The 27,779-nt window shown below is 58.2% G+C and overlaps 1 protein-coding gene across 1 annotated transcript in view; it reads left to right on the top strand.

The window, feature by feature from the left end:
* The window catches only part of Tp73 (tumor protein p73), a 44,373-nt gene extending 16,942 nt beyond the window's left edge, over window positions 1-27,431 (top strand). Inside the window, exons 3-13 of the mRNA XM_090333933.1 lie at window positions 6,323-6,565; window positions 17,985-18,171; window positions 18,642-18,757; window positions 20,783-20,892; window positions 21,226-21,368; window positions 21,749-21,837; window positions 22,868-22,995; window positions 23,406-23,554; window positions 24,229-24,367; window positions 24,767-24,860; window positions 26,236-27,431. Coding sequence (XP_090190059.1) covers window positions 6,323-6,565; window positions 17,985-18,171; window positions 18,642-18,757; window positions 20,783-20,892; window positions 21,226-21,368; window positions 21,749-21,837; window positions 22,868-22,995; window positions 23,406-23,554; window positions 24,229-24,367; window positions 24,767-24,860; window positions 26,236-26,571 — 1,734 coding nt within the window. The 3' untranslated portion in view covers window positions 26,572-27,431. The remainder of the gene's footprint in view (window positions 1-6,322; window positions 6,566-17,984; window positions 18,172-18,641; window positions 18,758-20,782; window positions 20,893-21,225; window positions 21,369-21,748; window positions 21,838-22,867; window positions 22,996-23,405; window positions 23,555-24,228; window positions 24,368-24,766; window positions 24,861-26,235) is intronic.
* Window positions 27,432-27,779: the final 348 nt, after the last annotated feature.

Genomic DNA, 27,779 nt, shown 5'->3' with positions numbered 1-27,779 from the left:
CAGGGCCATCCCTCCCCTTGGACAGCCACTGGGGACAGTATTTCTGGGCTCGTTGACCTCACAGCCAGGCAAGGAGATGATGAAGCCGGGTGATGTGGAGCTGGCTCTGTCCCGGGAGGCCTCTTTCTTGTTCCTCCTCGGCTTCTGCCATAGGATGTTGCTAGAGAGGGCAGTGCCCTCACTGGACCCAGACAGCAGGTCTTGAGGGTGCCCACCTCACAAGGACCCTGCCCACTATCTCCCTTTAGCCAGAGGACATCCTTGGACCAGGCTGCTCAACTCCAACCTAGGAGCTGAGCTCCAATCTCCCTCTGCTCCTGGGCAGACAGGGAAGAGGCAGGTGGCACCTTTGCTTAAAGGACTTTGGCACCTGGTCCTGGCTCCCTGTGGCCTGTTTCCTGGTTCTCTGAGAGGCCTGATCACCATCTGGCTGTCACTTGAGACACGGCATAGAACTGTCCACAGGGACAAGGTCTGAGAATAGAGCTGCATCTTGAAACTGGTCAAGGAACTAGAACGACTCTAATTTGTGGTGGCTGCTCCTGGCCCAGTGAGTTGGGAAACTTTGGCCAATCTTCAGGGACAAGAGAGGAGCCCCGAGGGCCTGGGGACTTGGAGATGGAGAGCCTGGTGTACCCGGCAGAGGAGGGGTCCCCAATCACGGGATCCCCAGATTGTTGCACCCTGACAGCAGATCTGATTTCCCTTGGCCCACACTGTGTCCTGCTGAGAAGAAAACCCTGGGTGTGCATTTGAGGAAACACCTTGGGGGTTTGGTGGCCTTCCCAGATGGCCTGCCCTGGGTGGACAGTATCTGGCGTGAGTCACCCGCTCCTCAAGCCCTGAACGCCGGCTAATGCGCTCATCCGCACCCTGGACAGAGGTCCCTGCAGGGCCTGGTGCACGCCCTGAAGGACCCGTGGCCTACAGGAAAGGCCACTGCTGGCTCCGTGGCTCGCTTTGCTCTTCTCTGCCTCCTTGGGCTGCGCCCAGGAGCCCTGCATACACATGTAGGCACTTGTGGGCCGGGCATGTCTTAATCAGCCCACTATCTTGGGAGTTCTCATTGAAAACAAAACAAACCAAAAAAGCCCTGGTTTTGCCCAGGTCTGTCACTGTTGCCAAGAGGGGTCTCACGGAAGCCTCTGGGTGGCCTCTGGCTCTGGGGGACCCCGAGGCTGCTGCAGGGGCCCGTCTAGGCCTCCCCACATGGTGTTCGTGTTCCAGCAGTTGCACTAGAGGTAGATTGGGGTCCTAGACAGAGTCTTGCAACCTAGGCGGGAAGAAGGTTCCAGAACGGGACCCAGGGGAGGGAAGAAAGGCCAGGTGGTGGGGAATGCAGAGTCACCTTCACCTCCTAATCAGTGCGTCTCCATCATCTTCCTGTGCCACAGATGACACGGTGGCCAGACATGGGAGTACGGGACATGTCTCTGGGAATGCAGTGACAGAGCAGACACGGAAGGGCCAAGGTCCACTAAGTACAGATGCTGGCCCAGCCCATGCCCCTTAGAAGGGTCTTCAGAGGGCCCCCGGCCAGGAATTGTCATGGAGTCTGCATTACAGAGGTGGGGAGGGGAGGAGGGGTGGGCAGGCTCCATGATGCTGCAGACGCAGGAACACCCGGCATGTCTCCACCCCTCAGAGCTCCCGGGCTGCTCTCTGGCCGCTCCATGCACCTCTCACAGCTCCCACTCTGGGCTCTGGGTTTCCTCCTGCCAGGCTGCTCCATGCAGATGCTATCGGCTCTCCCGTGAGTTCCATGACTAAGCCCTTGGCGCTACCCTCAGACCATTAAAGAATGTGGACAAGTTCAAATATGAACTTTGCTGTCGTGGGCCTGAACCTGCTTCTCCTGAGCAAGGGAGCCTGGGCTCTTTGCCCAGGCCCTTCCTGTTATCAGGATGGGGCAGGGATGGAGATTGTGGGGTCTTACCTTTGCTCACTTTCCTGACCTGAGAGGCCTCCTCTGGGCAGAGAGCCCAGCGATAGGCCACTCTTGCTTAGGGAGCTTGCATGGGTGCATGAGAGAGTGTCTCCAACCCTAATGTAGCCTGGATCCCAACAACAGGGAGGACTCTCAGGAAGGACCAGGGCTGTTCCTCCACAAGAGAATCTTCTCAATGTGTGTGTGGCGGGGAGGGCCTGGGTCATGCCCTGTCCTCTTTCCTGGTCAACTGTACCAAGAACCAAGGATACTGGCTGTCATCCCATAGATAGGATGTGGAGATACCTGTACATATTCCGGCTGTCATCTTATAGACAGGGCGTGGTAGATACCTGAATATGTATCTATTATCTTTTAGGACAGACATATCACTGAGCTGGGCGCGGTGGCTCACACCCGTCACCCTAGCTACCCAGGAGGCTGAGATCTGAGGATCACAGTTCAAAGCCAGTCCCAGCACGAAAGCACATGAGACTCTTATCTCCAATTAACCACTAGAAAATGGGAAGTGGGGCCGTAGCTCAAGGGGTAGGGTGGTAGCCTTGAGCTGAAGAGCTCAGGGACAGCGCCCAGGCCTAGAGTTCAAGCCCCATGACTGACAAAAAAGAAAAAAGAATGACATATCACCTTCAACATCTCTCTGTCCATCCATCCATCCATCCATCCATCAGTCCAACCAACCATCTGCCAATCTATTCACCCATTTTTCCATCCATCCCTCTCTTTTCTACTTTGCTCAGTCAACAACCTCTCCATCTCATGAAAATATGGAGGTCTCATCCAGTGTCATCCAGTAGAGATACAATGGATGGAACCTACTTATGTTTGTGGTTTCTGCTATGTCCGTGAAGAGAGATGTTCATCCAGAAATGGCTTATAGTCGAGGGGAGTATAGTTTGAGGGTCTATATAATGCCATACCATTTTATATATGAGATTTTCAATACCCATGAGCATCTAGGTCCATCCTGCATGCATACAGAGGGACAACTGTCTGTAGAATGGACACTACATGCGGAGTTCTGCACTTGTGAACAGCCACATGAGGTGAGCAGGGCAAGACTGGAGGTGTGGCTCTAGCACCTGTGAGCATATGCAAGGCTCCAGGCTTGATTCCTAGTACTGTAAACCAAGCAGACAAAGAAAATGAAAATGAACTGATGGGTATGATTTAATAGTTCACTCAGCCCAAGCTGAGATTGGTTGTAAACACAGGATGCCCAATGCTGGGGGTGGGGCCAGGGTTCCAACCTCACGTGTCCACTCCTGCTATGCTCAGCTCAGGGTCTCCTGGGCTCACAGTCCAGGAGATGTCTCTGAGGAATGGCCCGTGAGAGGACCTGGCACTGGACGTGCTGTCTGATGTAGCTGAGGATGGTTGCCCCCTTGGAGTAGAGGCCTCTGAGATATGGAGTCATGATGGGTGGGGGAGGTTGTGTCAAAGGCCAGCACAGGTCCATGAGTCTTTAGAAGCCCTAGGCACTGGGGAAGAGTCCAGGATTCTGAGCCAGGCCTGTCCTGCTTAGCCCTTCCTTCCCCTGGGTCACTCCATTGCCTGAAAGGGCAGCCAGCCTCCCTGCCAAGGTTCTGTTGGCATGTCCTCAGGGAGAGAGTATAGTGTCTCTGATTCGGAACCCCTCACAGGGCTCAGAGCTTGTTGTAGATCTTCGTGGTATGGGTAGCTCTCACGTAACCACGCCTAAGAGCTGGTGTCAGTAGGACCTGGCCCTTTCCGGCATGTTTGTGGGCTGTTGTTGCTGTTTTGACAGAGTCACAGCATAGATGTCCCAGGCTGGCCTTGACTTGGTGTCAATGGCTCCTTTTTCTCATAGCTGGGGAACTCCCAGCTTCTTTGTGCATTGGCCTGGGGTAGCCACTGGTGTCTCAGGAACCCCTGGCACAGGAAATTAGGAGGACTGTCATACCCCATCTAGACGGGTCAGTCGGCCCTCGGTGGCACCAGCTGGGTGGGCAGGACCTGGACCCATTGGTGAGTGGGCCCACCAAGCACCTGTTGTGCCTGCTGGGTGGTTCGATATGATGCCGGGATAGTTCAATTTCACCAGGTCCTCCTGCAAGGCCCTGCCAGCCATTCCCCATGTGGCACATGCCAGGCAAGGGCAGAGGCTAGCAAGAGCCAGAGTTTGTCCTTGCTTTGTCCTGGCATTGCCACATGAGCTGCCCCACCACTAGCCTTGAAAGCTAGTGTCACTTTCATGAAGAAACAAGGCCAAGAGACTAGTAGAAGGCTGTGATTCCTGTAGCCCACAATACACTGTAGAGCACTACCCACTTAACGTTCTCCATTAGCGTGGATTTCCCTGGCTAGTTCATGTTTGTTTAATCACCCTCGGATCCCTTTTAGAATTCCCAGTGTCTGCCTGAATTACTACGACCTCCTATCAGATCACAGATGTGCAGAAGATTCTGTTTTTGTCCTGATACTGGTGCTTGAGCTCAGGGCCTAGCTTTTTTTGCTCAAGGCTAGCACTCTATCACTTTGAACCACAGTTCCACGTCTAGGTTTTTGGTGGGTAATTGGAGATAAAAGTCTCAAGGACTTTCCTGTGAGTGCTAGCCTGAAATTGCTACTCTCAGATTTTAGCTTCCTGAGTAGCTAAGATTCCATGTGAGCCACTGGTGCTTGGGTTCTGTAAAAGAGTTCATTTTAATTAAGTTAATTAATCTTTTTTGTTTGGGGTTGTAGGCTTTAATTCCGGGCCTGGGCTCTGTCTCCCAACATTCTTACTCCAGGCTAGCGCTCTATCACTTTGAACCACAGCCCCACTTTTGGTTTTCGGGCGGTTAATTGGAAGTAAGAGTTTCCTGGGTTGGCTTTGAATTGCAATCCTCCTATATCAGCCTTCTCAGTAGCTAGGATGACAGGCATGAGCCACCAGTGCTTGGCTGTAAAAGAGTTAAGACAAGAGAGAGGAGCAGGGCTTGTCACTGTCCCTTCCTTGCCCCTGTGTCATCCCCTGGGGATGATCTCCCCATCAAGAGAGGACCCCATGTCTGTTCCCTTGGGAGGCCCAGCTGGGCCCCTGTGGCTTGGACTCTGCACCCAGCAGGACCAGAAGGGAGGGTGTCCCTGTTAGGCGACACGGTGGAAAGCTAGGGTACCAGGGGCCCTTGGTTGGAGGGCTGGGTTGCAAGAAGAGCTGAGCACAGGATTCTCAAGTCTCTGGGGCCCAACTGAGGGTCCAATATGGAATTCTGGCCAGACCCAGGTGTCAGGAAAACAGTTGCTTTTTTAGTTTAGATGAAACAGGCTGGCAGAAGGAGAGGTGCACACATAGATCCTAGGGTCCTGAGTCCTTCTTTACCAAGGCCTCAGGCTGTCAGCTTCTCCAGCACTGCTACGCCGTTGTCATTGGAGTAAGTGCCATGTATCCTCCAGCCTGGACAAGACCTGAGTGCAAGAAGGTCCCTAGCACAGGGGCAGAGAAAGAGCATCCCAGCGCCTGCAGTCAGGGCCCTCCCTGGTCAGCATGAGTCTTTCTGTACTGTCCCCTCAAGTCCTCCTCTTTTCAAAGCTGCAGGATGTAGACTCCAGGGCACCTCCAGCCCGAGATGCTACTGGGATACACAGTGTGAGCCAGGGTCCCCTTTAAGCTCCTGCTGCAGGCTGGCGCTTCCATGGAGCCCTGAGGCCCTGTGGAGGAATGCTGAGGAGGCCAGCAGGGTCTGCGGCGGGGGTAGGGGCTAGGGGGGACTGCCCATTCAGCTGTGGGGGGAAGGATCATTTCTAATGGAGGTGAAGCAAGCCAGCTTAAAGGAGCCTCTGGTGGGGTGCTACCACTCACCTGGAAGGTGAGACCTATGAGTCTGATTCGCTCCCCCACCCCCAGGATGCCACACAGCCCCAGCCACCAGAGCCTTCTGCCCCTGGCCAGCCCCCCTGGCCTGGCTCCTGGAGGCCAGGCCCGCCTCCCTTTGACCTGGGGCTGGGGTCGGGGGTGGGGAAGGCCGGCTAGTTCAGGATGGACGGTGTCTTCCCGAGTGTGGTGGAGCCCACGGGATGCCAGGAGCAGGAAGCCACCCCGAGAGGCAGCTCTGCTCTAGGTGTGGGAAGCTTGGATTCTACCTTGCTGGCAGTTGGGTGGATCCCCAGAAACCCTGGCACCCGGGGAGGCGGACGGAGAGGGGCGGGTGAGGTGAATGTGTTAGTTTATCCCAACACAAGTAGTGGCCTGTTGGAGTGGGGTGGGGGCCCGAGGAAATATTTGGGATGACTTAGAGCCGGCTGGCCCTTTAAAGCTCTGGTAACAAGACACCTCCCCAATGGGACAGCAGCTCAGGGCTGGGGCTTCCACCCTCAGCCCCACGGTGTGTGTGTGTGTGTCTCCCCTCCCTCCTCCCCCTTCCCTGACAGGCCCAGTTCAATTTGCTCAGCAGTACCATGGACCAGATGAGCAGCCGCCCGGCCCCGGCCAGCCCCTACACCCCGGAGCACGCCGCCAGTGTGCCCACCCACTCGCCCTACGCACAGCCCAGCTCCACCTTCGACACCATGTCACCAGCGCCCGTCATCCCCTCCAACACCGACTACCCAGGTCCCCACCACTTTGAAGTCACCTTCCAGCAGTCCAGCACAGCCAAGTCGGCCACCTGGACGGTGAGTTGCTCTTGGACTGCGTCCTCCTCGGGCACCCGCAGGGCTCCCCCTGGGGCTGGTGAGGCTGGGCCCTGGGCACTCAGGTCCTCTGAGTGGTTGAGCACACTTACTGTCCACAAGGGCGGGTCTCGGGGCTTGCCCACCCCACAGACGTGTGGCCAGAGCCAGACAGCCAGAGTCCCCCAGGGACCGAGAGAGGTGGATGTGTTTGTGCTGCTGCCAGCGTGGTCCAGGAGGCAGGGCAGGCTGTTCCCGCCAAGGCTGGCTGGCTTTCCTGGGCTCTGGTCCTGAGCAGGAGTGTGAGACTGCTGAGAATCCCCTGAGACTGGCTCTAGTCCAGAGGCCGAGTGGCTGCCTGCCAGGCAGGAGGACATGGGCTTTGTCCTCGCTGAGTGGGGGGTGTCGTCTCTAAGCACTGACAGGGGATGGGGTACAACCATGGCACTGAGGATTCTGGTCCTCAGTGAGGCTCCAAGTCAGGAATTTCCTGGGTTGCTAATAGCCCACGTGCACACTGCCGGCCTGCCCTGCTCATTGAAAACCACCAAGAATCCACAAGGTGGAATCTGTTATGGTTCCTGCTTTATAGCCAGGAGGCTGAGGCACTGGGTGAGGAAGTAGCTGGCTCAGAGCTGCACAGATGGTAGGTAAGTTGAGGCACTGGGGTAGGGCAGTGAGAGGAGAGAGGACTGCCAGGAGAGGCAGGCTGAGGGTTTAGGACCCAGTGTGAGGGGCACTGGGAGGAAAGGGCAGGCTGGATTCCTCCTGGTCTCCCTGTCTGGTTGAGGAGGGGAGGCTTGTGGGGAAGCGTGCCCTCAAGCTTGGGGAGCTGCAGCCCTGTACCCTTCTCCCTCCTGGAAATCAGACCCCAGGGGTAGAGATGATGTGCTTTCCCTCTGTCAGGGAGCTTGACATAGGGCCTCCTCTCCCAGGTCCCACTGTTGGGTTGTGTCTGTGCCCCCCAGATTTTCTATGCTCTTTGGGGGCCAGAGGACAGGGTAGAGCTCAGAAGGTTGACCTGGGTCTGCGTTCCGAGCCTACATTCCTACAGCTCTCTCTAGCTCCTGCTCGTGGGCTGTGTCGGATGGGATGTCACTATGTGAAGACCCCACCCAACTCCCAAGGCCCTGGTGGGCACAGAGGGGGTGGACGACTGTGGCTCTATCCAGGGCTCCCACCAAAGTGGGTTGGCAGCTTCCCGTAGCCCCTGGCCTTGTGCTCTGTGTCCCCATATTTCTAAGATTATTCCCTATTACCCCAGGGTGGTGACAAGGGCTGTGGGTAACAGTGCCTGCATGAGGGACAGCACAGAGGCCATGCCAGGCTGGGGTGACCAGCAACCATCTGCCTGGACTCTTGAAGGAGCACCTGCCAAAGGCCTCGCCCGTCAGACGATGGGAGGGGCTGGCCCCGCCCTCCACCCCAGCTCCCAGATCCAGCAGAGCACCTGTGCACCCTGTGACCGGAGGCTTCTTACAGCTCTGCTCTCAGGCTCCCTAAGTCCTGCCTCCCTGCCCCAGGGTGGGGGGTCCTGGTGATTTCTGGATAAAGCCCCCCCCCAGGAGTCCCGGTGGAGCTGGCTCCGATTCCCCCAGTGTTTGATGGTGTTTGGGGTCAGAGCCCTCAGACGGTCTGAGCAGTTCCCAGGAAGAAGCAGGAGCGGCCCCCGGGTGGGGGTTCTGCCGCCCTCTGCTACGGGTGTAGCGTCAGGACTGAGGAGACTCATGGCTTGTCCAAGGGCCCCACGCGTGACTCCCATGGGGTCATCTACAGAGGACCGAGGCAGCCCTTCTGGCTGGTCACACTGGAGGGCGGAGGAAGCTGGAGCCTCCAAGCGGGTCCCTGTCCCAGGGCCAAGCAGCGAAGCCCAGCACATGGGGGGGGGACAGGAGGGCAGCCAAGCCCAGCTTGTGGGGGGACAGGAGCTCGCTGCCGTCTGCTCCATGGCCCCCTCCCCTGTCCTACCCAAGAAGGGTGGAGGTGGAACCAACATTGATAATGAGATTTTGGCACCTCAGCTCTCTGGGAGCAGAACCCCCAGGGCATTTTTCTCCTTGCTCAGGGAGGGGCAGGCTGTGACCGCTCTCCATTCTTGGGGTCCGGCGTGGTGGCTGCTGCCCAGACTTGCAGCCCAGGTCTCCACTTTGTGCCTCCCTTGGCCTCCACCATACTACCACTGGTAACAGACAGATAATTCCTCTTTTTCTCAAGTCCACTTTCGCGGTTGCCTGCCTTCCTCCCGCCATCAGTGATTACACCCTCGCTAGCCCCCAAGTGGCTACAGCAGCCAGTGGGGTCTTGGACCTCTGTGTGGCTAAGGCCCACAGCGCGCACCCTGCAGACATGGCTTCGCTCTTCCTGCCCATCTTCCTTCAGCTGTGAGAACTGAGTGCCTACCACAAGCCTCGGCTCCCGTCACCTTGGCTCACACGCCTGCAGGCATGCACACTCACATACACACACAGGTGCACACGTGTCCAGCATGCACACATCCCATGTGAACACATAGGCACGGATGTGCCCTTGCACGCACACACACACACACACACACACACACACACACACACACACACACACACACACACACAGAGGTACACGTAAATACCCACGCTATGTGGCAGCCCCTGGCCCCACAGAAACCACAAAGTGAGTGAGTGGGACTGCCTGAGGAGGGCTTTGTGTTTGTGTGTGTGACCGGAGGGGACACACAGGGGGATGAGGTGGAGGCGAGCTGGGTGGTATCCCTGGTCCCACCTCTGCCCACGAATGAACCAGCTGCGCTCTTCCTCCCTGTCTGTCCATCCTCAGCTACTAAGGGAGGAAGAGAACCGAGGAAGGGGCTTCTTAGACCAGAGCCCCGTGCCTGGGACGTGCCTCACAGAGTCCGTTGTGTATGAGCCATCCTGTCCTGGGCCTGATCATAAACTGGACCATGTTTGGTCCATCGCGACACCCACTAGGGAGTGGGGGAGAGAGGGTCACTGGGGCTGGTCACAGAGGGAGGGGACTGGTGCACCAGGGACTCTGAGGCTTTGTAGGTGGGTGGATGACTGGGACCTGGGGAAGATGTGGCTTTGTCTGTCTCTCGACCTCCCTGGCACATTACTCAGTTATGGGAGCCTGGCCTTTGGCCTTGGTTGTCAGTGTTATAGTCCCAGGAATGACTGGATCCATGTCGTTGGTCCATCAGAGCAGCCGGATTCATGGGTGACTGGATGCTGTCCAGCTCAGTTCAGTCTTTCTACTTAGCTCTGATGTGTCTAGGGAATACGGCTGCCCTCAGTCTTTGGGGTCTGCAGTCAGGCACAAAGGCATCTGTGGGCACTTTGGGGGCAGGCTTTGTGGAGAGACAGCTACCAGGAAGACAATGGAGGGGATGCTACTGACTTCTGGAGGCCTCCATAGAGACACTTGGCCTGGCTAAGGCCCCCAGCTGCCCGGGGACTCTGTGCACATGTCTGGGGCAAGAGAGGGCAGGGAGCCCGAGGTTCCAGCAGGGATTCCTGGGGAGGCCGAGGTTGACTCAACGCTAATGGATTCGGAGCGAACTTTCCAGTCCCTCGGAGGTTTGCAAGCAGGAGAATAGCGGAGGTGTCCCAACACGACTGTGATATCAATTGCGTTATCCTGAGAGTTTATGGAATGCATAAGTGGAATTAATACCTTTTACTGGCACCAGGGGCAATTATGTGTATTTAAAGCAGAGGGAAGAGTTCTAACAATGTTCATTGTGGAGATGAAACGTGGGTTATTAGGGGAAACAAGGGCACTTAGGGAAAAATTACAGTGATCGCTTGTATTGTGTGCAGCTCTGCAGGGGGAGAGGAGCTCCCAGCACCAGCTCTGGCTGGGGTCAGGGCCTGAGACAGGTCCTCGCTCCTCTTTCTACCATGCTGGCAGCCTGGGAGGCTCCTAGAGGGTCCCTGGTTCTGGCCATAAATGGGCAGTCACTGACTGACCCCTGTAGCTACGGTGGCTGCAACTCAAGCCACCAGGATTGTAGCTGGGGAGGCAAGGCAGGACCCGTGAGTGACAGGGTGTTAGCGGCTGTGGAGGAGGAGGATGCCCCAAGTTACATGTCACATTCTGAACTAGAGATGGCTGCTTAGGCCGGATGCCTGGCTCTGTCTTTGCAATGGCCCCCTGAATGCACCCAAGCTGGTAATTGTGGCAGGGGAGCCCTGCAAACGCCCCTCTCACCAGTATTCCATTGTTGCAGCCAGTGACGTTGTCTTTACAAACACACCACCCAGGGTGGCCAAGAGAAAGACCTTAGCATGAACAGGAAGTCTCAATACATGCAACGGCTGTCACCGCAATCTTGTAGCACCCCCAGGCCCTGTGGGCAGGCAGGTGCACAGGGGATAGCCAAGGGCAGAATAGGACCCCCACCCGTCCTGGGCCTGCCCTCCCTCCACTCACCATAACTTCTAGCTCTGTGGATTGGGCTGGGACCCTGGGACCTCTGTAAGGAGGCTCTGGCCCCTTGGAGGTTCACCTGCTTGCCTCTGGGGGACAAAGGATTCTGGAAGGCCAGACTGTTCCCTGACCCCCAGCAAGCTTTTGTTGCTGTCTGGTAAAAGAGAGACCTGCCATGGGCCTTTGATGAGCAGGTGGAGTGGGTGCATGCACTGCTCCTAGGGCTTGAGCTCAAGGCCTGGACACTGTCCCTGAGCTGCTTTTGTTCGAGGCTAGCTGTCTACCACTCAAGTCACAGCTATTTTTTTTTGCCAGTTCTGGGGCTTGAACTCAGGGCATAGGCATTGTCCCTGAACTTCTTTCTACCACTCGAGCCACTGCTCCATTTTCCAGCTTTTTGTGGGTAGTTTATTGTTGATAAGAGTCTTATGGACTTTCTTGCCCAGGCTGGCATCAAACCACAATCCTCACATCTTGGCCACTTGAGTAGCTAGGGAGACAGGTGTGAGCCACTGGTGCCTGGCAGCCTTGGATGGTTTTAAGGGCAAATGGGAACTCCTCTGAGTGCTGACCAGGCTCTTTGGGAAGGAGTCAGATGAACCTCCTAGCCCTCTGCCCTCCCCCATCCCTGCCCATTGCTGGCCCCTGGGCCATCAGGAAGCTACAGGGCCCTGAGGGAAGGCATTGAATCATCCATGTCCACCTGTACCATCCATGGCCACCTGTACATCCATGTCCATTCTCACCAGGCCAAAGTCAGTATGTAGAAGAGTGATAGCCAGAAACCTCAGACTGTTCTGTGGATCCAGAGCTTCCTTCCAATCCTCACCCTGACAAATAGCTGCAACGAATCCTTTCTCGTGGGGGTCACAGTCAGGGGGCTGAGCCGATCAGGGTCCTCACTGCCACGGGCAGGGCAGACGACCACCAGAATCCTGCTGGCCCTGTGCTAAGAAGCACAGGGCCTTGTCTCCTTGCTCTCCTTGCAGGACCCATGCCTGCATATTTTCTCTGAGTCCAGTGTCTGGAGGCTGGTGAGGGGCTGCCCAGTATGGGATGTCCCCTCCAGGGCAGAACTGACCAGAGTGGCTCTCCAGCTGGCCAAGTCTGAAACCAGGTTGGTGGTAGAGAGGCTTATCTGGGCCCAGCTGTCCATGTACTCAGAATACTGTCTGATCCTCTCTCCCCTAAGGTCCAGAACGAGGGCAGGTGGAGTCCCCACACTGCCCAGGCTGAGGGAGCCAGGGGAAAGGACAGCAGCCTCTGACACCTCATGCAGTGCTTCAGAGAGCCCCCCTCTGATGGGACAGAGGCCTTGCATAGCTACCTGGGAGCCCCCAGACAGGCAGCTGTGTTTTCACACCCTGTTGTCAGGAAGATGACACCAGAGGACCAGGCCAAACCAGGCCCCTGTCTCCTCACCCCGTCAGGGATATGAGCCCAGCCCAGAGCCATGCATGCTGCCTGCCAGGCAACCTGACCGTCCACCTGCCTGTCCAGGCTTCACAGAGCCCAGAGGTGCCGAAGGGCAGATGCCCAGACCACAGCCTCAGGTCCCAGGACCCATCAGGCCTGGTGCTGATGGAGGCCAGGAGATGGAGCTTGGAGGGCTGACCATGAAAGAAAGAACCAAACTCAGACTCAGCCTCCAAGACTTCTGTGGCCCGACAAACCTCCCCACCACCCCGCCATCAGCAAGCCTGCCCTTCCCTGCCTCCCTGGGCACAGCCTTTTGGGAGCTCCTTCATGGAGGCTTCATTATGTTGTCTCAATTGATTAATCACTGACCTTTATCCCCGCCCCCCAAGGCTGTTGAGTCCCAGCCCTCCAATCCAGCCCTCGTCTTGTCCCGACCAGCCAGCTCTCGGCAGCCAGCCGTTAGCTAAATCATGAACCCATAAAGACACGATCATTTTGAAGAGTCTCAGGATTTGAGGTGCTGTACGCCAGGAACCAGATAAGTCCACCAAATGTATATTTCACAATATAAGGGCACACAGCCCTGACTCAACTGGCAGTTTGGGAAGCAAAGCTCTGCTTGCTGAAATAGGCCAGAGGTAGGGTGGAAGGTTGGGGTGGGCCCGGGAACTGTGGAAAGTGCAATTGTTCCTAGCTCCTGAGAGGGGCCACTGTCTCCCTGGTGCCTGTGCAAACCTGAGGTTTTACCTCACCACCTGCCTCCCCCCCAGGCCACTGGAGGAGGATCCGCATCTCCCAGGGGTCACCACCTTCTCTCCCCAGCAGGTGTCCCTCGCTGCCCAGAAGGACAACCCACTTCCCCCTCCAGCTCTGATCCTAGCCGAGGAATGAGGCAGCGCAGGCTTCTGGGCTGAGCAGGACAGAGCCCTGTGACCTGAGGGCCTGTGGGGAGGCATGGGGACGCCCCACATAGCTCCTGTTCTCCTTAGTACCTGGCTGGAGTCATGGTAGGACAGTCCTTGCTCATGAGACCCACCCCTTCACAGAGGGCAGTCTCTTGTCCCCAGTCTCCTGGACTCTGACACCCACTCTTAAGGACTTACAGTTGCCTTGTTTATCACTTAGCTGTGGCCTTGAAGCTCTCTTCTTGGCACACGGACCCTCACTGGCCTCCACTGACCTGATCCCAGGGTGTGCCAAAGCACACAGGGCACTGCCACATGTGACCCCTTCCCTCCCCAGAGCGAGGACTTCCCTGGAGCCGGAGCAGGCCTTCCTTCCCCTCGGCCCCTGAGCTAGGAGGGGTCTACCCCATGCCAGCTGGGACTGAGACACAGCTGCAAAGGGGCTGGCATCACCAGGAGACTGGAACTTGGGGGCCCTGGATCTGGAGACCCATTTGCACCCATTTGTATGTTCTATGGTTCATTCTGCCATCCGTGGTAGAGATAAAGAAGGCCTGGGGCCTGGGGTCCCACCTTTAAGGGGGGTCTCCAAACCCCACCTAGGGGTAAGAGGAAAGAGAAATGTGGCTTTCAACACACATACATGCACACACGTGTATACACGCATGCATGTATGGAAAACAGACAAAAGTGAGTTATGAAAAAAATCATTTTAAAAACTCAAAGCCCCCACGGCTCCCGTCTTCTAGAATCTGTTGTAACAGATTCACCCAAGCTGGTTAACGGTATTTGCGGTTTACAAGATTCAACATGTCCCGGGAAAATGACAGACAAGTTATTATCACCTCTCCGCTGTCCTCCTGCCCAAACCTGCCTGTGCCGGGCACCCAGCTGCCGGGAGCGGGTGCGAGGAAATTAACAGCCCTGTGCCGTGCCCGCCCTCCACCCGCCCTCTCATCGCCCCCCCCCCAGCCTTGCCAGGCCAGGGCTTCCAGCCAGGCCGGGGCCCATCTTGGATTGGAGTGGGGGAGGAAGGGGAGGAGGAGAGGCAGAGGCGCCACGCGGGGGGACGAGCTGCTCCAGTGTTTGGGCAAACCGTTTCCTGCAAGCACCGCAGAACACACGCATCCGAGCAGGCAAGTCTGGACCGCTCTGTGTCAACAGCCGAAGATAAATAAGATTTTATCGGCTCAGAATCTGTTGAAACACATCCATCTAGCGGTTCTAGGGGAGACAGGGGGTGGGGGGGCAGGCTGAGAGGAAGCATCTCCCGGTGACCTTGTGCAGAGGCCATGCCCACCCAGGGGCCCTGCCTTGCCCCTTTCTTCAGACCCTAGCCCTGAGGGCTGACCTCACAAGCTGTGCTAGGGCAGGGGCTGGAAGCCACACTTACCCCCACCCCCATGGCCCCTGCTTCCTCAGCTCCCATGTATGGGGACCCCAGGAACCTCTGCATCCTGAGGTTCCTTCATGGAGCCCAGGGCTGAGCTGTCCCAAAGGCCACTGTGAGGGGTGGCCCTGAGGGGAATGGGGCGGGTAGCCTTGCCCAGAGCATAGAAGGGAGAAGGGGTACTAGCCTCACCCCGGGGGCAGTAGGGCCCCTGTTGTCTGGCATCTCCTTCAACACTGGGGTTGTCCATACCAGAGCGGCCGGGAGCTCTTGGAGATGGTGGGTACCAGGGACAGCTCCCTGAGCTCAAGCTCCTCCCCTGGGCGGGGCGTCCACTGCCCTCCCAGCCCAGCCCTGCGGCAGGAGTTTGAGGGATATGTGTGGCCCTGAGAGTTCCTGGGATCTCAGATTGGGGGGCATCCCTCATGCGCCCGGGGCCAGGATGCATCTCCACACAACACAGGGCTGGGGTGGCCTCAGCTCCCGGAAGCCACAGGAATGCATGGCAGAGGGTAAGGCCCAGGCCTCTGGAGGAGAGGGGCTAGCGGGGCCGAGATCCCTGTGATCCCTGGGGGGCTGGGGTCTTGTGGTTTCCCAGGTTAAGTGCTGTGGTCCAGCAGGGCTGGCTGCCTGGGAGCTGTAGGGACCTCCTGAGCCCCCTCCAGAGGCTAGTAACACAGCTCCATCCCTGTCACAACTCAGCCAAGGAGTCCAGGCCCCGCCCTCTCTGTAGACATGTCGGGGCTGCCCAGGAATGTGGCCACCAGGCCCAGTCACACCTGGCCCAGCTAGCCGGCACTCTCAGGCTGTCTTAGCCCCAGCCTTGGTGAGCTTAGACCCAAGTCTCTGGCCATGACCAGGGCACTGGGCAGGTTGGAGCCCCTGGGTGGAGAGTGGCCCACCCTGGAAAGGCCTGCATGGCCCCTGGGGCCCACTTGGCTCCATCTCTCCCCCATCTCCTCCATCAGCTGCCCTTGCCCATTTTCCTTAGGCAGGCCCAGGCCTGGCAGACAATGGGCGCTCCTCACCCGCTTGCCAAGGGATGGATGTCCCATCCCTGGTAGCCCTCTGTGGCTACTGGAGGGGCTCTCCTCCACCAGGAAGCCCCCTCTGGCTTCCCCCAGGCCGAGCCTCTCCGCACTTGTCTGGGACTCACTAGGTGTTCCTGTGTGAGCAGAGGACTTGCCCTCAGCCTCGCCTGGGAGGCACAGGAGGGATGGGCCACATGGGGCCCCAGGTGTTGGCTTTGGGCTGGGTGTGGGTTTCCTGAATGCAGCGGGACTCTCGGTACTCTGTAAGCACTGCTTCACCCCAATACCTCTCCCAGGGCCAAGCGCCAATGCATTTGTTGAACACCAGCTGTACCCCTCCATCTGCTCTATGCTGTTGATAAGGGGGTCTGCCTCCCTCCGGATGCCTGCATTCCATGGGGGACGTGTGCATGGCAGAGAAGAGGCTCCTAGTGACAGCTAGCCTACACACAGAGTTCCCTGAGTCTCAGAGAAGCTCAGCCACCTCCTCCCCACTTGCCAGCCTCCTCACTTGCCTCCGGTGCTGGCACTCTGCTGAGCCTGCCACCACCCCACAGCCCCTGGCCTGCTCCTTTGTCCCCAGCCAGGAAACCGTGCTGCAGTGTGACAGCTCGTGGGGGCCTTGTGCAGAAAACCAGAGTGCAGACAACGCACTCAGAGGCCGGACGAGCCTCCCACCCCAACCCCGGGTCTGAGTCTGAGGAATGGTGATAGAGTCAGGACAACAGCATTGCCCAAAGGACTGCTTCGGGGAGCCCAGGGGCAGCATTCACAACGATGGGGATTCTGCACACAGCACACCCCTCAGGAAGCAAGACTGGCCTGCAGCCACACAGAGGCTGCTCTGTCACCACCTGAGTTAAGCCACAGAATGGGGGAGCTGCCTGCTTTTTTGGTGTCTCAGTCCTCCTGTGGGGCTGTGCATTCTGGGTTTTAACAGGACCCCAGGGGCACACCGTCCCTGCTGCACGGCGCTGGCACCAGGGTGATGTCCATCTGATCCTTCTTCCTTCCCTTCTGTGTCACCTGTGTCAGCTGGGTACATCGATTCCTGTAAACCCACTGGGGTTGGGGTGGGGGATCTATTGTCTGCAGGAGCTGCAGCCTCTGGAGTGTGCGAGCTCCACCTGAGCCTTCCTGGTTTGTCCAGCCAGCAGTTTCCTTTCTTTGTCCTCAGTTTCACAAACTGCACCATGGTGGACTTTTCTCAGGGCATGTAGCTAGTGTGAATCCCTATTCTGAGTCAATGCAGTGTGCCAAGAGTCGGGCACTGCATAGGGAGCACATGAGAGCCTCTGGTGCCAGGAACGAGCCGTGGGGGTCCACTATCCTAGAGCTGAGGGGCGCTCCTGATGAGTCGGGCTGCAGCAGTGCAGCCTGGCCACAGGGCAGAGGCAGGAGGTCCCACGGGAGGCTTGGTTAGGAAGGGCCTCTCATCGGCCCTTGCTGGCCCTGGATGGGCCTCCATTAGATCCCGGGCTTGGTGGTTTAGTGCCCCAAGAGTGGTGCAGACCAAGTGTCAGACCAAGCTGCCTAGACTTAGTCTAGAGAGAAAATGTCCAGGTTTCTAGCCAGCAGCCAGACCTTACTGGTTCAGGGAATTCTCCATCAAAGTGGAATGCATAAGGGGTCCAGCTCACCTGTGGCTGTTTCTTCTTTTTTGCTTCTGGGTTTTTTTTGTGCCAGTCCTGAGGCTTGATCTCAGAGCTTGGGCTCTGTCTCGGAGCCTTGTTGTGCTCAAGGCTGGCTCTTTACCACTTGAGCCACAGCATCACTTCTAGCGTTTTTGGAGTTCAGGATCTTATGGACTTTCCTGGCTGTGCTGCCCTCAAATATCATCCTCAGCTCTCGGGCCTCCTGAGTAGCTAGGATCACAGGCGTGAGCCACCTGTGTAAACCTCAGCATTGGGGACAGAGGTTTGGACCTGGAAAGCAAGGCCTGTTCCAAGCTGCCTCATTCCTAGCCTTCAGCCCTGCCTGGCTCTGCCTCCCCCCGCCAGCCTCTGCCTTCCACAGTCTGGTGTGGGGAAGTGCCACTGCAGCCGTGGGGCACAGGGGTGAATCACCAAACGAGTGCTGAGTGGGTGCCTGGGCAGCGGGGCCTGGCTCCAGGCCCCGAGGGGGGACTGCCAGGACGGCTTCAACAGGGAAGCAGCAGAGGGCTTTGGGAAGGTGTCCTGGGGGAGTGTGACACTTGAAAAAGTGGGTACCACCCGGGCAAAGGTATGAGCCGGATGTGGCCTCTCCCTGCCCAGTACTCCCCGCTGCTAAAGAAACTGTACTGCCAAATTGCCAAGACGTGCCCAATCCAGATCAAGGTGTCCACGCCGCCTCCCCCGGGCACTGCCATCAGAGCCATGCCTGTCTACAAGAAGGCGGAGCACGTGACCGACATCGTGAAGCGCTGCCCCAACCATGAACTTGGCCGGGACTTCAACGAAGGTGAGGCCCCACCAGTCCCCAGCTGCCTCCATCACCAGGGCCCGCAGCCAGGGCCTGGCGGAGGGAGAATTGGCTGGGAGCTGCCCAGCCAGTGGTGCAGGGGGGCGAGTGGGGGCCGAAGCCATCCCTTCTGGGGGGCTTTCCAGCAAGTGTCTCCAGAGCCCCCCAGATGGACTGGGGGTGATGCTTTAGCAGGGCAGGTGGCTGGGACAAGCCTCTCAGGGCCCTGGGAAGTCAGGGAGGGGCCCCTCCTGTGTGTGTTGAAGCCTGTACACCCAGAGAACAGGAGAAGTGGGGGGCAGAGTCCCTGGTTCTGGCTTGAGGGCACAGACAAGAAGGAGGTGTGAGCCCCATCTGGGAGGCCCTTGGGGCCATTTTGGGGGGAACCCAGCTCTGCAGCCAGCGGCTGGCTCAGGGGTAGTCTGGGCTGCCAGCTGGGCAGTCTCTGAAGCAGTGTCCCCTCCTGGCAGGACAGTCTGCTCCAGCCAGCCACCTCATCCGAGTGGAAGGCAACAACCTCTCACAGTACGTGGATGACCCGGTCACCGGCAGGCAGAGCGTGGTGGTGCCCTATGAACCCCCACAGGTAGGCTAGGGCCAGGCTGGGCCCAGGGCTCTGGAGCAGGCCCTGGGCTCACTTGGGTCCACTCCGATCTGGGTACAAGACCAGTACAGGGCTCGTCTTTACTCTCACTGACACGCTCATGACCTTCTGCTGTGCACAGTCAGGGCCTAGATTCCAACTCGGCCACTGTCTCAGCCTTAGTGTCCAGTCCTATAGTAAGGTTGGGCAAATAACCTTCAGGCCCTTAGCCCTGCCTTTCTGCAAGCTTTCCCTCTTCCAGCCAGCTCCTCTAAGGGCTGGTACTCCCCAGGAGCCCCTGGGCTTTGGATGAGAAAGCAGCAGGTTTCCGGCATCTTAGACTCTGACTGGCTGAGACAGAGCCAACCCATCAAGCGCTGGCGGGCGGGGGGAGAACAGTAAATTCTGTGCTGAGGACTACAGTTGTAGAAGGTTGTAGTTTAGGCAGTAATCTGGAAGGCAGCTAGTAAACTAGCACAGGATGGCAGGAAGAGGCAGAGACAGGTCTAAGAACCTCAGCCCTGCAGGGCCAGCTTGGTGTTCAGTGGATACTATGCCAGTTGGATGGCTGGATGAGGGGGTGGATGGCCCCTGTATCTGGCCTGAAACCACCCCACATGCTCTGCCCTCACTTACCAGGCCTGCCAGGGAAGCAGGACTTGGGGGATGGGTTGTGTGTGTGGCGGGGCGGAGGGGGGGGGTAGAGAGCCTTGGCAGGCACATGTATGTGCATGGCTCTGGAGTGGGGTGCAGGCCAGAGGGGATGTGAGCCTGGGGTGCATGTGGAGGCCACAGCTTCAGGGAGTTCAGGCTGCGGGTGAGGGTCACAGGCTAGTGGGAGTCACAGGCTGGAGCTGGAGAGCCCTGGGTATCGGTGATAGGTACAGCAGATGGTTGGCACACGCTGGAGATAGAGACCTGGGCTAGAGACAGGGGTGGAAGGGGTAGCCAGGTAAGGACAGACTGGGGCCAGGGACTGACCTTTGACTTAGGACAGCAGGAAGCTCTGGGGTTGAAAGGCTGGGTTGGAGGAAACCCGAGGGACGATGGAAGGATGGAGAGTCAGGACAAGAGGCTCTGACGGAGTGTGTGACAGCAAGGTGTCATGTCCACATCCAGTGTGAGACCAGACTCCCAGGCCCAGGCCAGCGGTGGACAGGGCTGGAAGGGTATGGTCAGCCTTCTGCACACTCTTTCCTCATCTGGCCAGCCTGCCCAGGAAGCAGGCTCTCCTGCCCCCTGGTGGCCACCAGATTCCAGCAGTTTGGTGACAGACGGCTGCTTCTCAGGTCTTCTCTTTTGTCCCCCAACCCAGGGAGACCATGAAAACCAATCATTTTGTGATCTCAGAATGTCCAGCGTGGTCATGAGATACAAGTCACATCTATTCCCCAAACGTCCCCAGAAAATAGGGGATGTCTTGGGGTAGAGGTTCACACATGACTACCACCCTTTCTACACAGCCACTCACGTACAACAAGCCCATAGGCTGTGTGCTTGTGTCAGGAGAAGCTTGGCCAGCCAGACTACAGGCTTTGCTTCCTTGAAAACAGAGACCAGGTCTAAAGTCTTAGCTATCCCAGCAGGAGCTTGGTATTCAGTGAACTATATGATGGGAAGGGAGGGATGGACAGACGATGGATGGATAGATGGATAGACAGACAGCCAGCCAGCCATGTGACTGTATGGATAGATGACTGGATGAGTGGGAGGATAAAGGGACAGACGGAGAGACAAAAATAGACAAAGGAAGGAAAGAAGGAAGAAGGACAAAGGAATGGACACGCTGATGTATGGATTGGCAGATGGAAAGATGGATGGGTGAATTAGAAAGTGGACAGTTATACGTGTGGGTAGGGAGACCCACGGCGGATGAGTGGACAAGTGGGTAGATGGACGGTTGTGCCCAAGGGTGAATGGGTGACAGGACCACAGGCCTGTGCTGGATGTGGAGTCCAGGGACCTCCCCCTCTAGTGAATGTCCCTCCCTGCGGACCCCAAGCCCTCTCCCTGCCTCTGCCGCCACAGGTGGGGACGGAATTCACCACCATCCTGTACAACTTCATGTGCAACAGCAGCTGCGTGGGGGGCATGAACCGGAGGCCCATCCTCATCATTATCACCCTGGAGACCCGGGAGTGAGTCTGCGGGGGGCTGAGCAGCACTGGGCAGGGAGGAGGAGGACGAGGGGGAGGAGGAGGAGGAGGAGGAGGAGGAGGAGGAGGAGGAGGAGGAGGAAGGCGTGTTATGGGCACAAGAAAGCCAAGGCCAATGGCTGGTGGTGCGTGCTGGGAGCCGCGGAGGGGGGAGTGGCTCTGTAGGTTGGCCCCGCCCCAGCCTGCAGTGATGCTTGGAAAGTTCTTGCTGCCCTTGACAGGTGTCAAGGCCTGCCCCACCGGGTTTGAAGGAGGTGTGCAGGAATCGGTGGGGCCCCACACTCACAGTTCTTCCGTGTCCCCGCCCCCATCCAGAGGACAGGTGCTAGGCCGCCGGTCCTTTGAGGGCCGGATCTGCGCCTGCCCTGGTCGTGACCGCAAGGCTGACGAGGACCACTACCGGGAGCAGCAGGCTCTGAATGAGAGCGCCACGAAGAGCGGGGCTGCCAGCAAACGCAGTGAGGGGGCTGCAGGTGGGGCGGTGGGTGGGCGGCAGGGCAGGACGGTGCGAACATGGCTCAGTGCGGGCTGGGACAGCACACTGGCAGACCCTGGTGAGCTCCCGCATCCAGAGCCCACTGACCTCCTTGGCCGAGTCCCTGGGCCTCTGGAACGAGGGACCTCAAAGGTCCAGGGCCCAAGTGGCACCCTGTGTCCAGCTCCAGCTGGCATGGGCAGTACTCAGGTTTACCCTGTGCCCGTGCTGTACCCAGGCATGGGTCAGCTCACATGGGGCCGGGGTGGGGGGCCGGGGGGGGGAGGTGGGTGTCCGCTACCTGGGAACCAGGCCTTGCCTACCACATGTGGCTTGGCTCACCTGGTCTCTCCTGCCCTCCAGACTTTAAGCAGAGCCCGCCTGCCATCCCTTCCCTGGGGGCCAATGTGAAGAAGAGGCGTCATGGGGATGAGGACATGTACTATATGCATGTGAGTCTGTGCCCCACGTGCACACACACACACACACATGCACACGCACGCACACGCGCACGCATGCATACACATACACGCACACACGCAGGGGCCTTCCTGGGCTGGGGAGTCCCAGAGGTGGCTGGGAGAGGGGAGACCCCAGCCCTGCAGGAGCAGGAGCTGAGAAATAGAACGAGCTCAGAGTTAGGCCCAACAGAGCCAGGCCACAGAGAGGACCAAAGGGCTGACCTGGGTCAGCCGCGGGGAATCAAAACCCCAACTGTGTAACAGTGCTTCATGCAATTGGCTGGCCAAGCTGTCCTGTCCCCTAGGGTACACTGCTATTGGCTGGCCAAGCTGCCCTGTCCACTAGGGTACACTGCTATTGGCTGGCCAAGCTGCCCTGTCCCCTAGGGTACACTGCTCCTCCGGAAGCCTAGCAGGCAGCATGGGACAGCCATGTCTATGACTGTCTGTGACCACTTGCCTGGTGAGCTCAGGTACCCTAGCCTCGGATAGAACTCCATGCCTGATGGAGAGTGTTTTCTCCTGAGCACTCTTCAAGAACAAGTCCCTTCTGCAAAACCCTGCGTCTGTTGCGTGGAAAGAAGAGGACCAGGGCCCAGGGCTGGAAGGAGTGGGTACAGTTCCCCTGCACAAGGCTTCACCACTGGGCAGGTCTGGGGACAGACAGAGAAAGGGCCAGAGGAACTGGGTGCAGCGGCTCAGGCCTGTAACCCAAACTATCCAAGAGGCTGAGATCTGAAGATTGCTGTTCAAAGCCAGCCCAGGCCCTCTTATTTCCAATTCACCACTACAAAACGAGAAGTGGGGCTGTGGCTCAAGGGGTAGGGGTAGCCTTGAGCTGTGGACAGTGCCCAGGCCCAGAGTTCAAGCCTCATGACCCACAAAAAAGCGGGGAGCAGAGGAGCTTTTATCTTTGGGGTTCTGGAGGACCAGCTTTGCCTTGCACCCCAGGTCCCATCAGGGGCAGGGCTGGCTGTGTCCTGTGTGCCCTTGGGCACAGAGCCTGCCTCTCTGTGCCCAGGTACGAGGCCGGGAGAACTTTGAGATCCTGATGAAGGTCAAGGAGAGTCTGGAACTGAAGGAGCTGGTGCCGCAGCCCCTGGTGGACTCCTATCGCCAGCAACAGCAGCAGCAGCTCCTGCAGAGGCCGTGAGTGAGCGGCGTTCAACCTGGCCCCCGGGCCCAGCCACAGCACTGGGTGGGGAAAGGGGGAAAGCCAGGAGCACTGAAGGTAGGACCGCCGGACAGGCCATGGGACTAGGGCAGCCTTCTGGAACTCCGGGCTGCCCTGGAGTCCCTAGTGCATCCCCACCCCCACCAGGAAGCTCAAGAGAAAGGGAGGCAGGCCTGGGAGGCCAGGATCCCGCACACATAGCTCCCCCACCCACAGGCTGAGCACCTTGTTGGAGATGCAGACAGGGTGGGGCAGTTGGAGGCTGGGCATGAGGCAGTTCTGAGGATTCGCTGTACCAAGGCACATCGTGTAGGCGCCAGACGGGGGCAGAGGTGCCCTTTGCTCTCTGCCCTTCTGTGAACATGCACTGTTGCTTCTCAAGCAGGAGCCACCTGCAGCCTCCGTCCTATGGGCCCGTTCTGTCCCCCATGAACAAGGTCCACGGTGGAGTCAGCAAGCTGCCCTCAGTCAACCAGCTGGTGGGCCAGCCTCCCCCACACAGTGCCACGGCTGGGGCCAACCTGGGGCCCATGGGTGAGTCCTTGGTCAGTGGAGGACCCGAGGGGTGGGGAGACCTGGGGAAGGGCGTCTCGCTGGCGGTCTTCCCCCAGGGCTCCGGCTTGCAGGTACCCAGGTGGTTTGTGCTGCCGGCTCCTGGCTGGGGAAGGGAGGGCGGTGTCTGGTGGAGGCAGAGGTGGTATGACTTAGGCACAACCATGAGTCTTCCCTGCCACCCGGCAGCCTAGGGAGCTGAAGGCTCTGAGCCTCACAGAGCTTTGGTTTCCCCATCAGCAAAACAGCAGCAACGCAAGTGCTAGGTTTCCTTGCTCCATGGATTCAATGCAAAGGCTTGTCCAGGGCCCAGACATGACAGGAATTGGACTGGGTAGCTGGGGCCTTGCCCAGAAGGCCCTTATGTGGGCACAGTGGCACGACCACGGTGCTGTGAGGCCTGGCACGAGAGCCCTTGGGACCCACTGCCACTCAAGTGCTTGAGGCAATCACTCACATCCTGCACACAGCCACCCTCCGCCCCTGCCTCACGGGGAGAGGAGACAAGACCCAGTGAGTCCTACCCTGCTCAGGATCCACTGGCAAGGCTGTCATTGCCAGTCCTGGGAGCCTCCATGGTGTCTACAGCCTGAGCAGGGCTAGCTCCCAGGAGCCAAGCCCAGCTTCCTCTGACAGCCCTCCCTGCCCTCGCCCAGGCCCTGGCATGCTCACCAGCCACAACCACAGTATGCCAGCCAGCGGGGAGATGAACGGTGGCCACAGTTCCCAGTCCATGGTCTCGGGGTCCCACTGCACCCCACCGCCTCCCTACCATGCAGATCCCAGCCTTGTCAGGTGAGTGGCCCCCAGCTCCTGACTGCCCCCTGTCCACTAACCACTCGTGGCTCCTGCTGTAGGGAGGGAGCGGTCATATTCACATACTGTCCCATCCTGTCCTGTCCCGTGCCACCCTGTGTTTTAACCAGGCGGCTGTTCTGAGGGCAGAGGGGTAAGAAGTGTCCTACTGGGGGCCATAACAGATGTGGGGAATGGTCACCTAGAAAGAAGAGCATGGTGAGCCACGGGGGCTAAGGCTTTGCAGGGTGGACATACCCAGGTCCCAAGGGCCCACCTGTGGGCAGTGGGCAGCAAGGGCTGCTCTTTAGGAGGCCCTGCTCACCCCAGCTGGGGTGAGGAAAGCACAGCGGGGAACTTGGAGTTAATGCCGCTTTGTTTCTCCAATTCTGTCTGCAGTTTTTTAACAGGATTGGGCTGTCCAAACTGCATCGAGTATTTCACGTCCCAAGGGTTACAGAACATTTATCACCTGCAGAACCTAACGATAGAGGTAACCACCGGCCCATCTGCCCAGCTATGGGCGGAGATCCTTTCTTTTGGCTGGGCAATTTGCAGACCTTTCCCTCAGTCAAGCAGAGATGTGCCACATACAGACTCCCCCCAGTCAGTGTTCCAGTCAGGAAGCCAGGTGGACACGACCTGGGCCTCTGAAAGCTGGGCTTGAGGGGTTTTCTTGTTCAAATCTCCTGTGCCCCAGAGGACCTGCTTTTGTTAGCTGGGCATGGGCCATTTCCAAGACATAAAAAATTGAACAATGAGGGTAGGGACTTTGGCCTAATGGAAGAGTGCTTGGCTAGCATGCACGAAGACAGGGGTTCGATTCCTTGGTACCATATACATAGAAAAGGCCAGAAGTGATGCTGTGGCTCAAGTGGTAGAGTTCTGGCCTTGAGAAAGTCCAAGGACAGTGCTCAGGTCCTGAGTTCAAGCTCCAAGACTGGCAAAAAAAAAAAACAAAAAACTGAACAATGCAGGAGCTAGAGGAAGCTGGTGGTAGTTCGGAGTTGTGTAAAAGTGGGGAAACTGAGGCCTAAAGCAGTCAATTAGCAGTCCAAAGCCACATTTCCCCTCTGGTACATGTGGCCACCAACCATTTTGGGTTGACCAGATAGCCAGGGCTCACCTTTGAGCTCCATGGAAACACTGGCAGGCGGCCTCGGGAGATTTGTCTGGAAGCTAGCACGCTGTTCTCCTTGAGAGGCCCATGTTCACGGCAGCTGGCCTCGTGTCCTGGGCCTCTGTTTTGTGCCTTGGAGCTCTGTGCATCCCCCGTTCTCCAGCCAGCTGGTCAGCCTAGGCCAGAGGCCAGCCCAAGTCCATCCGTAGCTCAGGGCCCTGGCTAGAGATATGGATGGCCAGGTGTGACTTGCCAGTCCCAACCCTTCTGTGTGTCCCTAACTCCCCCCGCCCCCGTGCCTCAGTGGTCCCTGCTTGGCAACTTTGAGGCCACACATTAACCCTTTCCTTACTAGTGTGCTTCATGTGCTTGTGGCTGAGCTGGGAGCTCAGGGATGAACTGGGATGGTTAACAAGGGAACCAGCCCAGAAGTCGGAAGGCAGGTGGTCCTTCAGGCCTCCATCTCCGCTCTGCGGTGGTCAGGGCCCCGGTTGCACACAGCACCAGGAGAGACCTCTCTGAAGTTCTAATATGGCCATATGCACCCTGCCTCTCAGCACACCCAAAACAGTGTGGGGAGGCACAGGTGCCCCCCACGGCTTCTGTCTCCCCACTCTGTCATATCCAGGACACAGTGGGCCCTGGGGCAGGGGCCTCCCAACAGGTGGGACACTCCTGGCTGGGGGGGAGGGGCGCTGGCCCTGGGCCACGTCCCCTTCCTCCCTCTAAGGCCAGGCTGTTCTCGCAGGACCTCGGGGCCCTCAAGATCCCAGACCAGTACCGCATGACCATCTGGAGAGGCCTGCAGGACTTGAAGCAGGGCCACGACTGTGGGCAGCAGCTGCTCCGGTCCAGCAGCAACGCGGCCACCATCTCCATTGGGGGCTCCGGCGAGCTGCAGCGCCAGCGGGTCATGGAGGCCGTGCATTTCCGCGTGCGCCACACCATCACCATCCCCAACCGCAGTGGCCCGGGCGCCGTGGCCGGCCCCGACGAGTGGGCAGACTTTGGTTTTGACCTGCCAGACTGCAAGTCCCGGAAGCAATCCATCAAAGAGGAGTTCACGGAGAGTGAGAGCCACTGAACCCGTCCCCGGAGTCCGGACCTGCCGGCCGTGTCCACGGGAAAGGCAAGGACCTTCCAGCAGGCGCCCTTCTCTAGGGGACGTGGAAAGACTTCACTGGTCCCCAGGGAACAGCCCAGGGGACACTTTTCGAGCTTTCCGACCTGGTTGTATGTGAAGCCCAGGTGTGCTCACACCGAGGCAGGGGCCGTCTCTGGGCCTCCATGCCATTGGGGACGGCACGAGACTCTTCTGTCGGGTGCCTATGGACTGCCAAAAAGTATTCTGTGAAGTCCTCCGCTTCCAGGTGGCAATGGACAGCCAGGGGACACACTTTCTCCCAAGTTCATTCCAAACGGCGTCTCCTCCACAGGGTGGCTCTGTCCCGAGCACGGGCCCATCCCTCCTGCTCCGAATCAAGTTGTCGGACTTGGAGAAGACGGTGGGTGGAGGAGGGCTAGGCCTCTCCCGGGACACGAGAGGGCTTCTGGCTCAGAACCCCACCAATGTGCTAAAAAGCATGCTGGCCTATAAGCTGTGCCATCTCCCTGTCAGCACAGAGGGGTGGCACGCCGCTTAGACTACTGGAAGTTGTCCATGTTTGATAAAATGATACTTTCTACATGGTGGGTCAGCTTTTTCTTTTTAAAAAAATTTCCCCACATTTCTTGCAAAGACCCACTTAGCACATTCCTGGATTTTTCATGTTGTCATCATAAGCTAGACTAAAAAACAAAAACCCTGAGTGGCAAGGCAGACAAAGCAGCCGCTTGTCCCCAGCATGACTGGATGGTGAAGAAACCCAGAGAGTGTGTCTGGGGAAGGGCTGCCTCTGCCCTCTGCCATGCTTCCTGCCAGCCTGGGAGGGAGGGAGTGCTGCAGGGGTCAGAAGTCTAGGGCCAGGGCTCAGGGGCCAGGGCTCAGAGGCCAGGGCTGTGCTGAGGGTGGTCTCCTGTCCTCGAAGGACAGCATGGGGGCAGATGCGGGGCCCAGGCCTTTAGGAGGAGGAGGTTAGGGAGACCACATCAGCACACACCCTCTGATAGAGCCCTCTGGGGCAGGGAGCCTGCAGGAAGCCAGGCTTCGGTCCACAGTGGGAGGGCACACCTGGTGGCACTTTCTCTTTCAGCCCACTCTCCTCTCCCTGATGTCATTTGGCAGAGGAAGCGGAGGCCTCAGGCAGAGGCTGGCATAGACAGCCCACCAGGACCAGCTTTCCTGCGGGGCCT

Source organism: Megascapheus bottae, chromosome 6 (genome assembly GCF_031878675.1).
Source record: "Megascapheus bottae isolate mThoBot1 chromosome 6, mThoBot2.hap1, whole genome shotgun sequence".
Lineage (NCBI taxonomy): Eukaryota > Metazoa > Chordata > Mammalia > Rodentia > Geomyidae > Megascapheus > Megascapheus bottae.
Note: the sequence above shows the minus strand (reverse complement) of the source record. Positions and strands in the feature narration are given on the sequence as shown.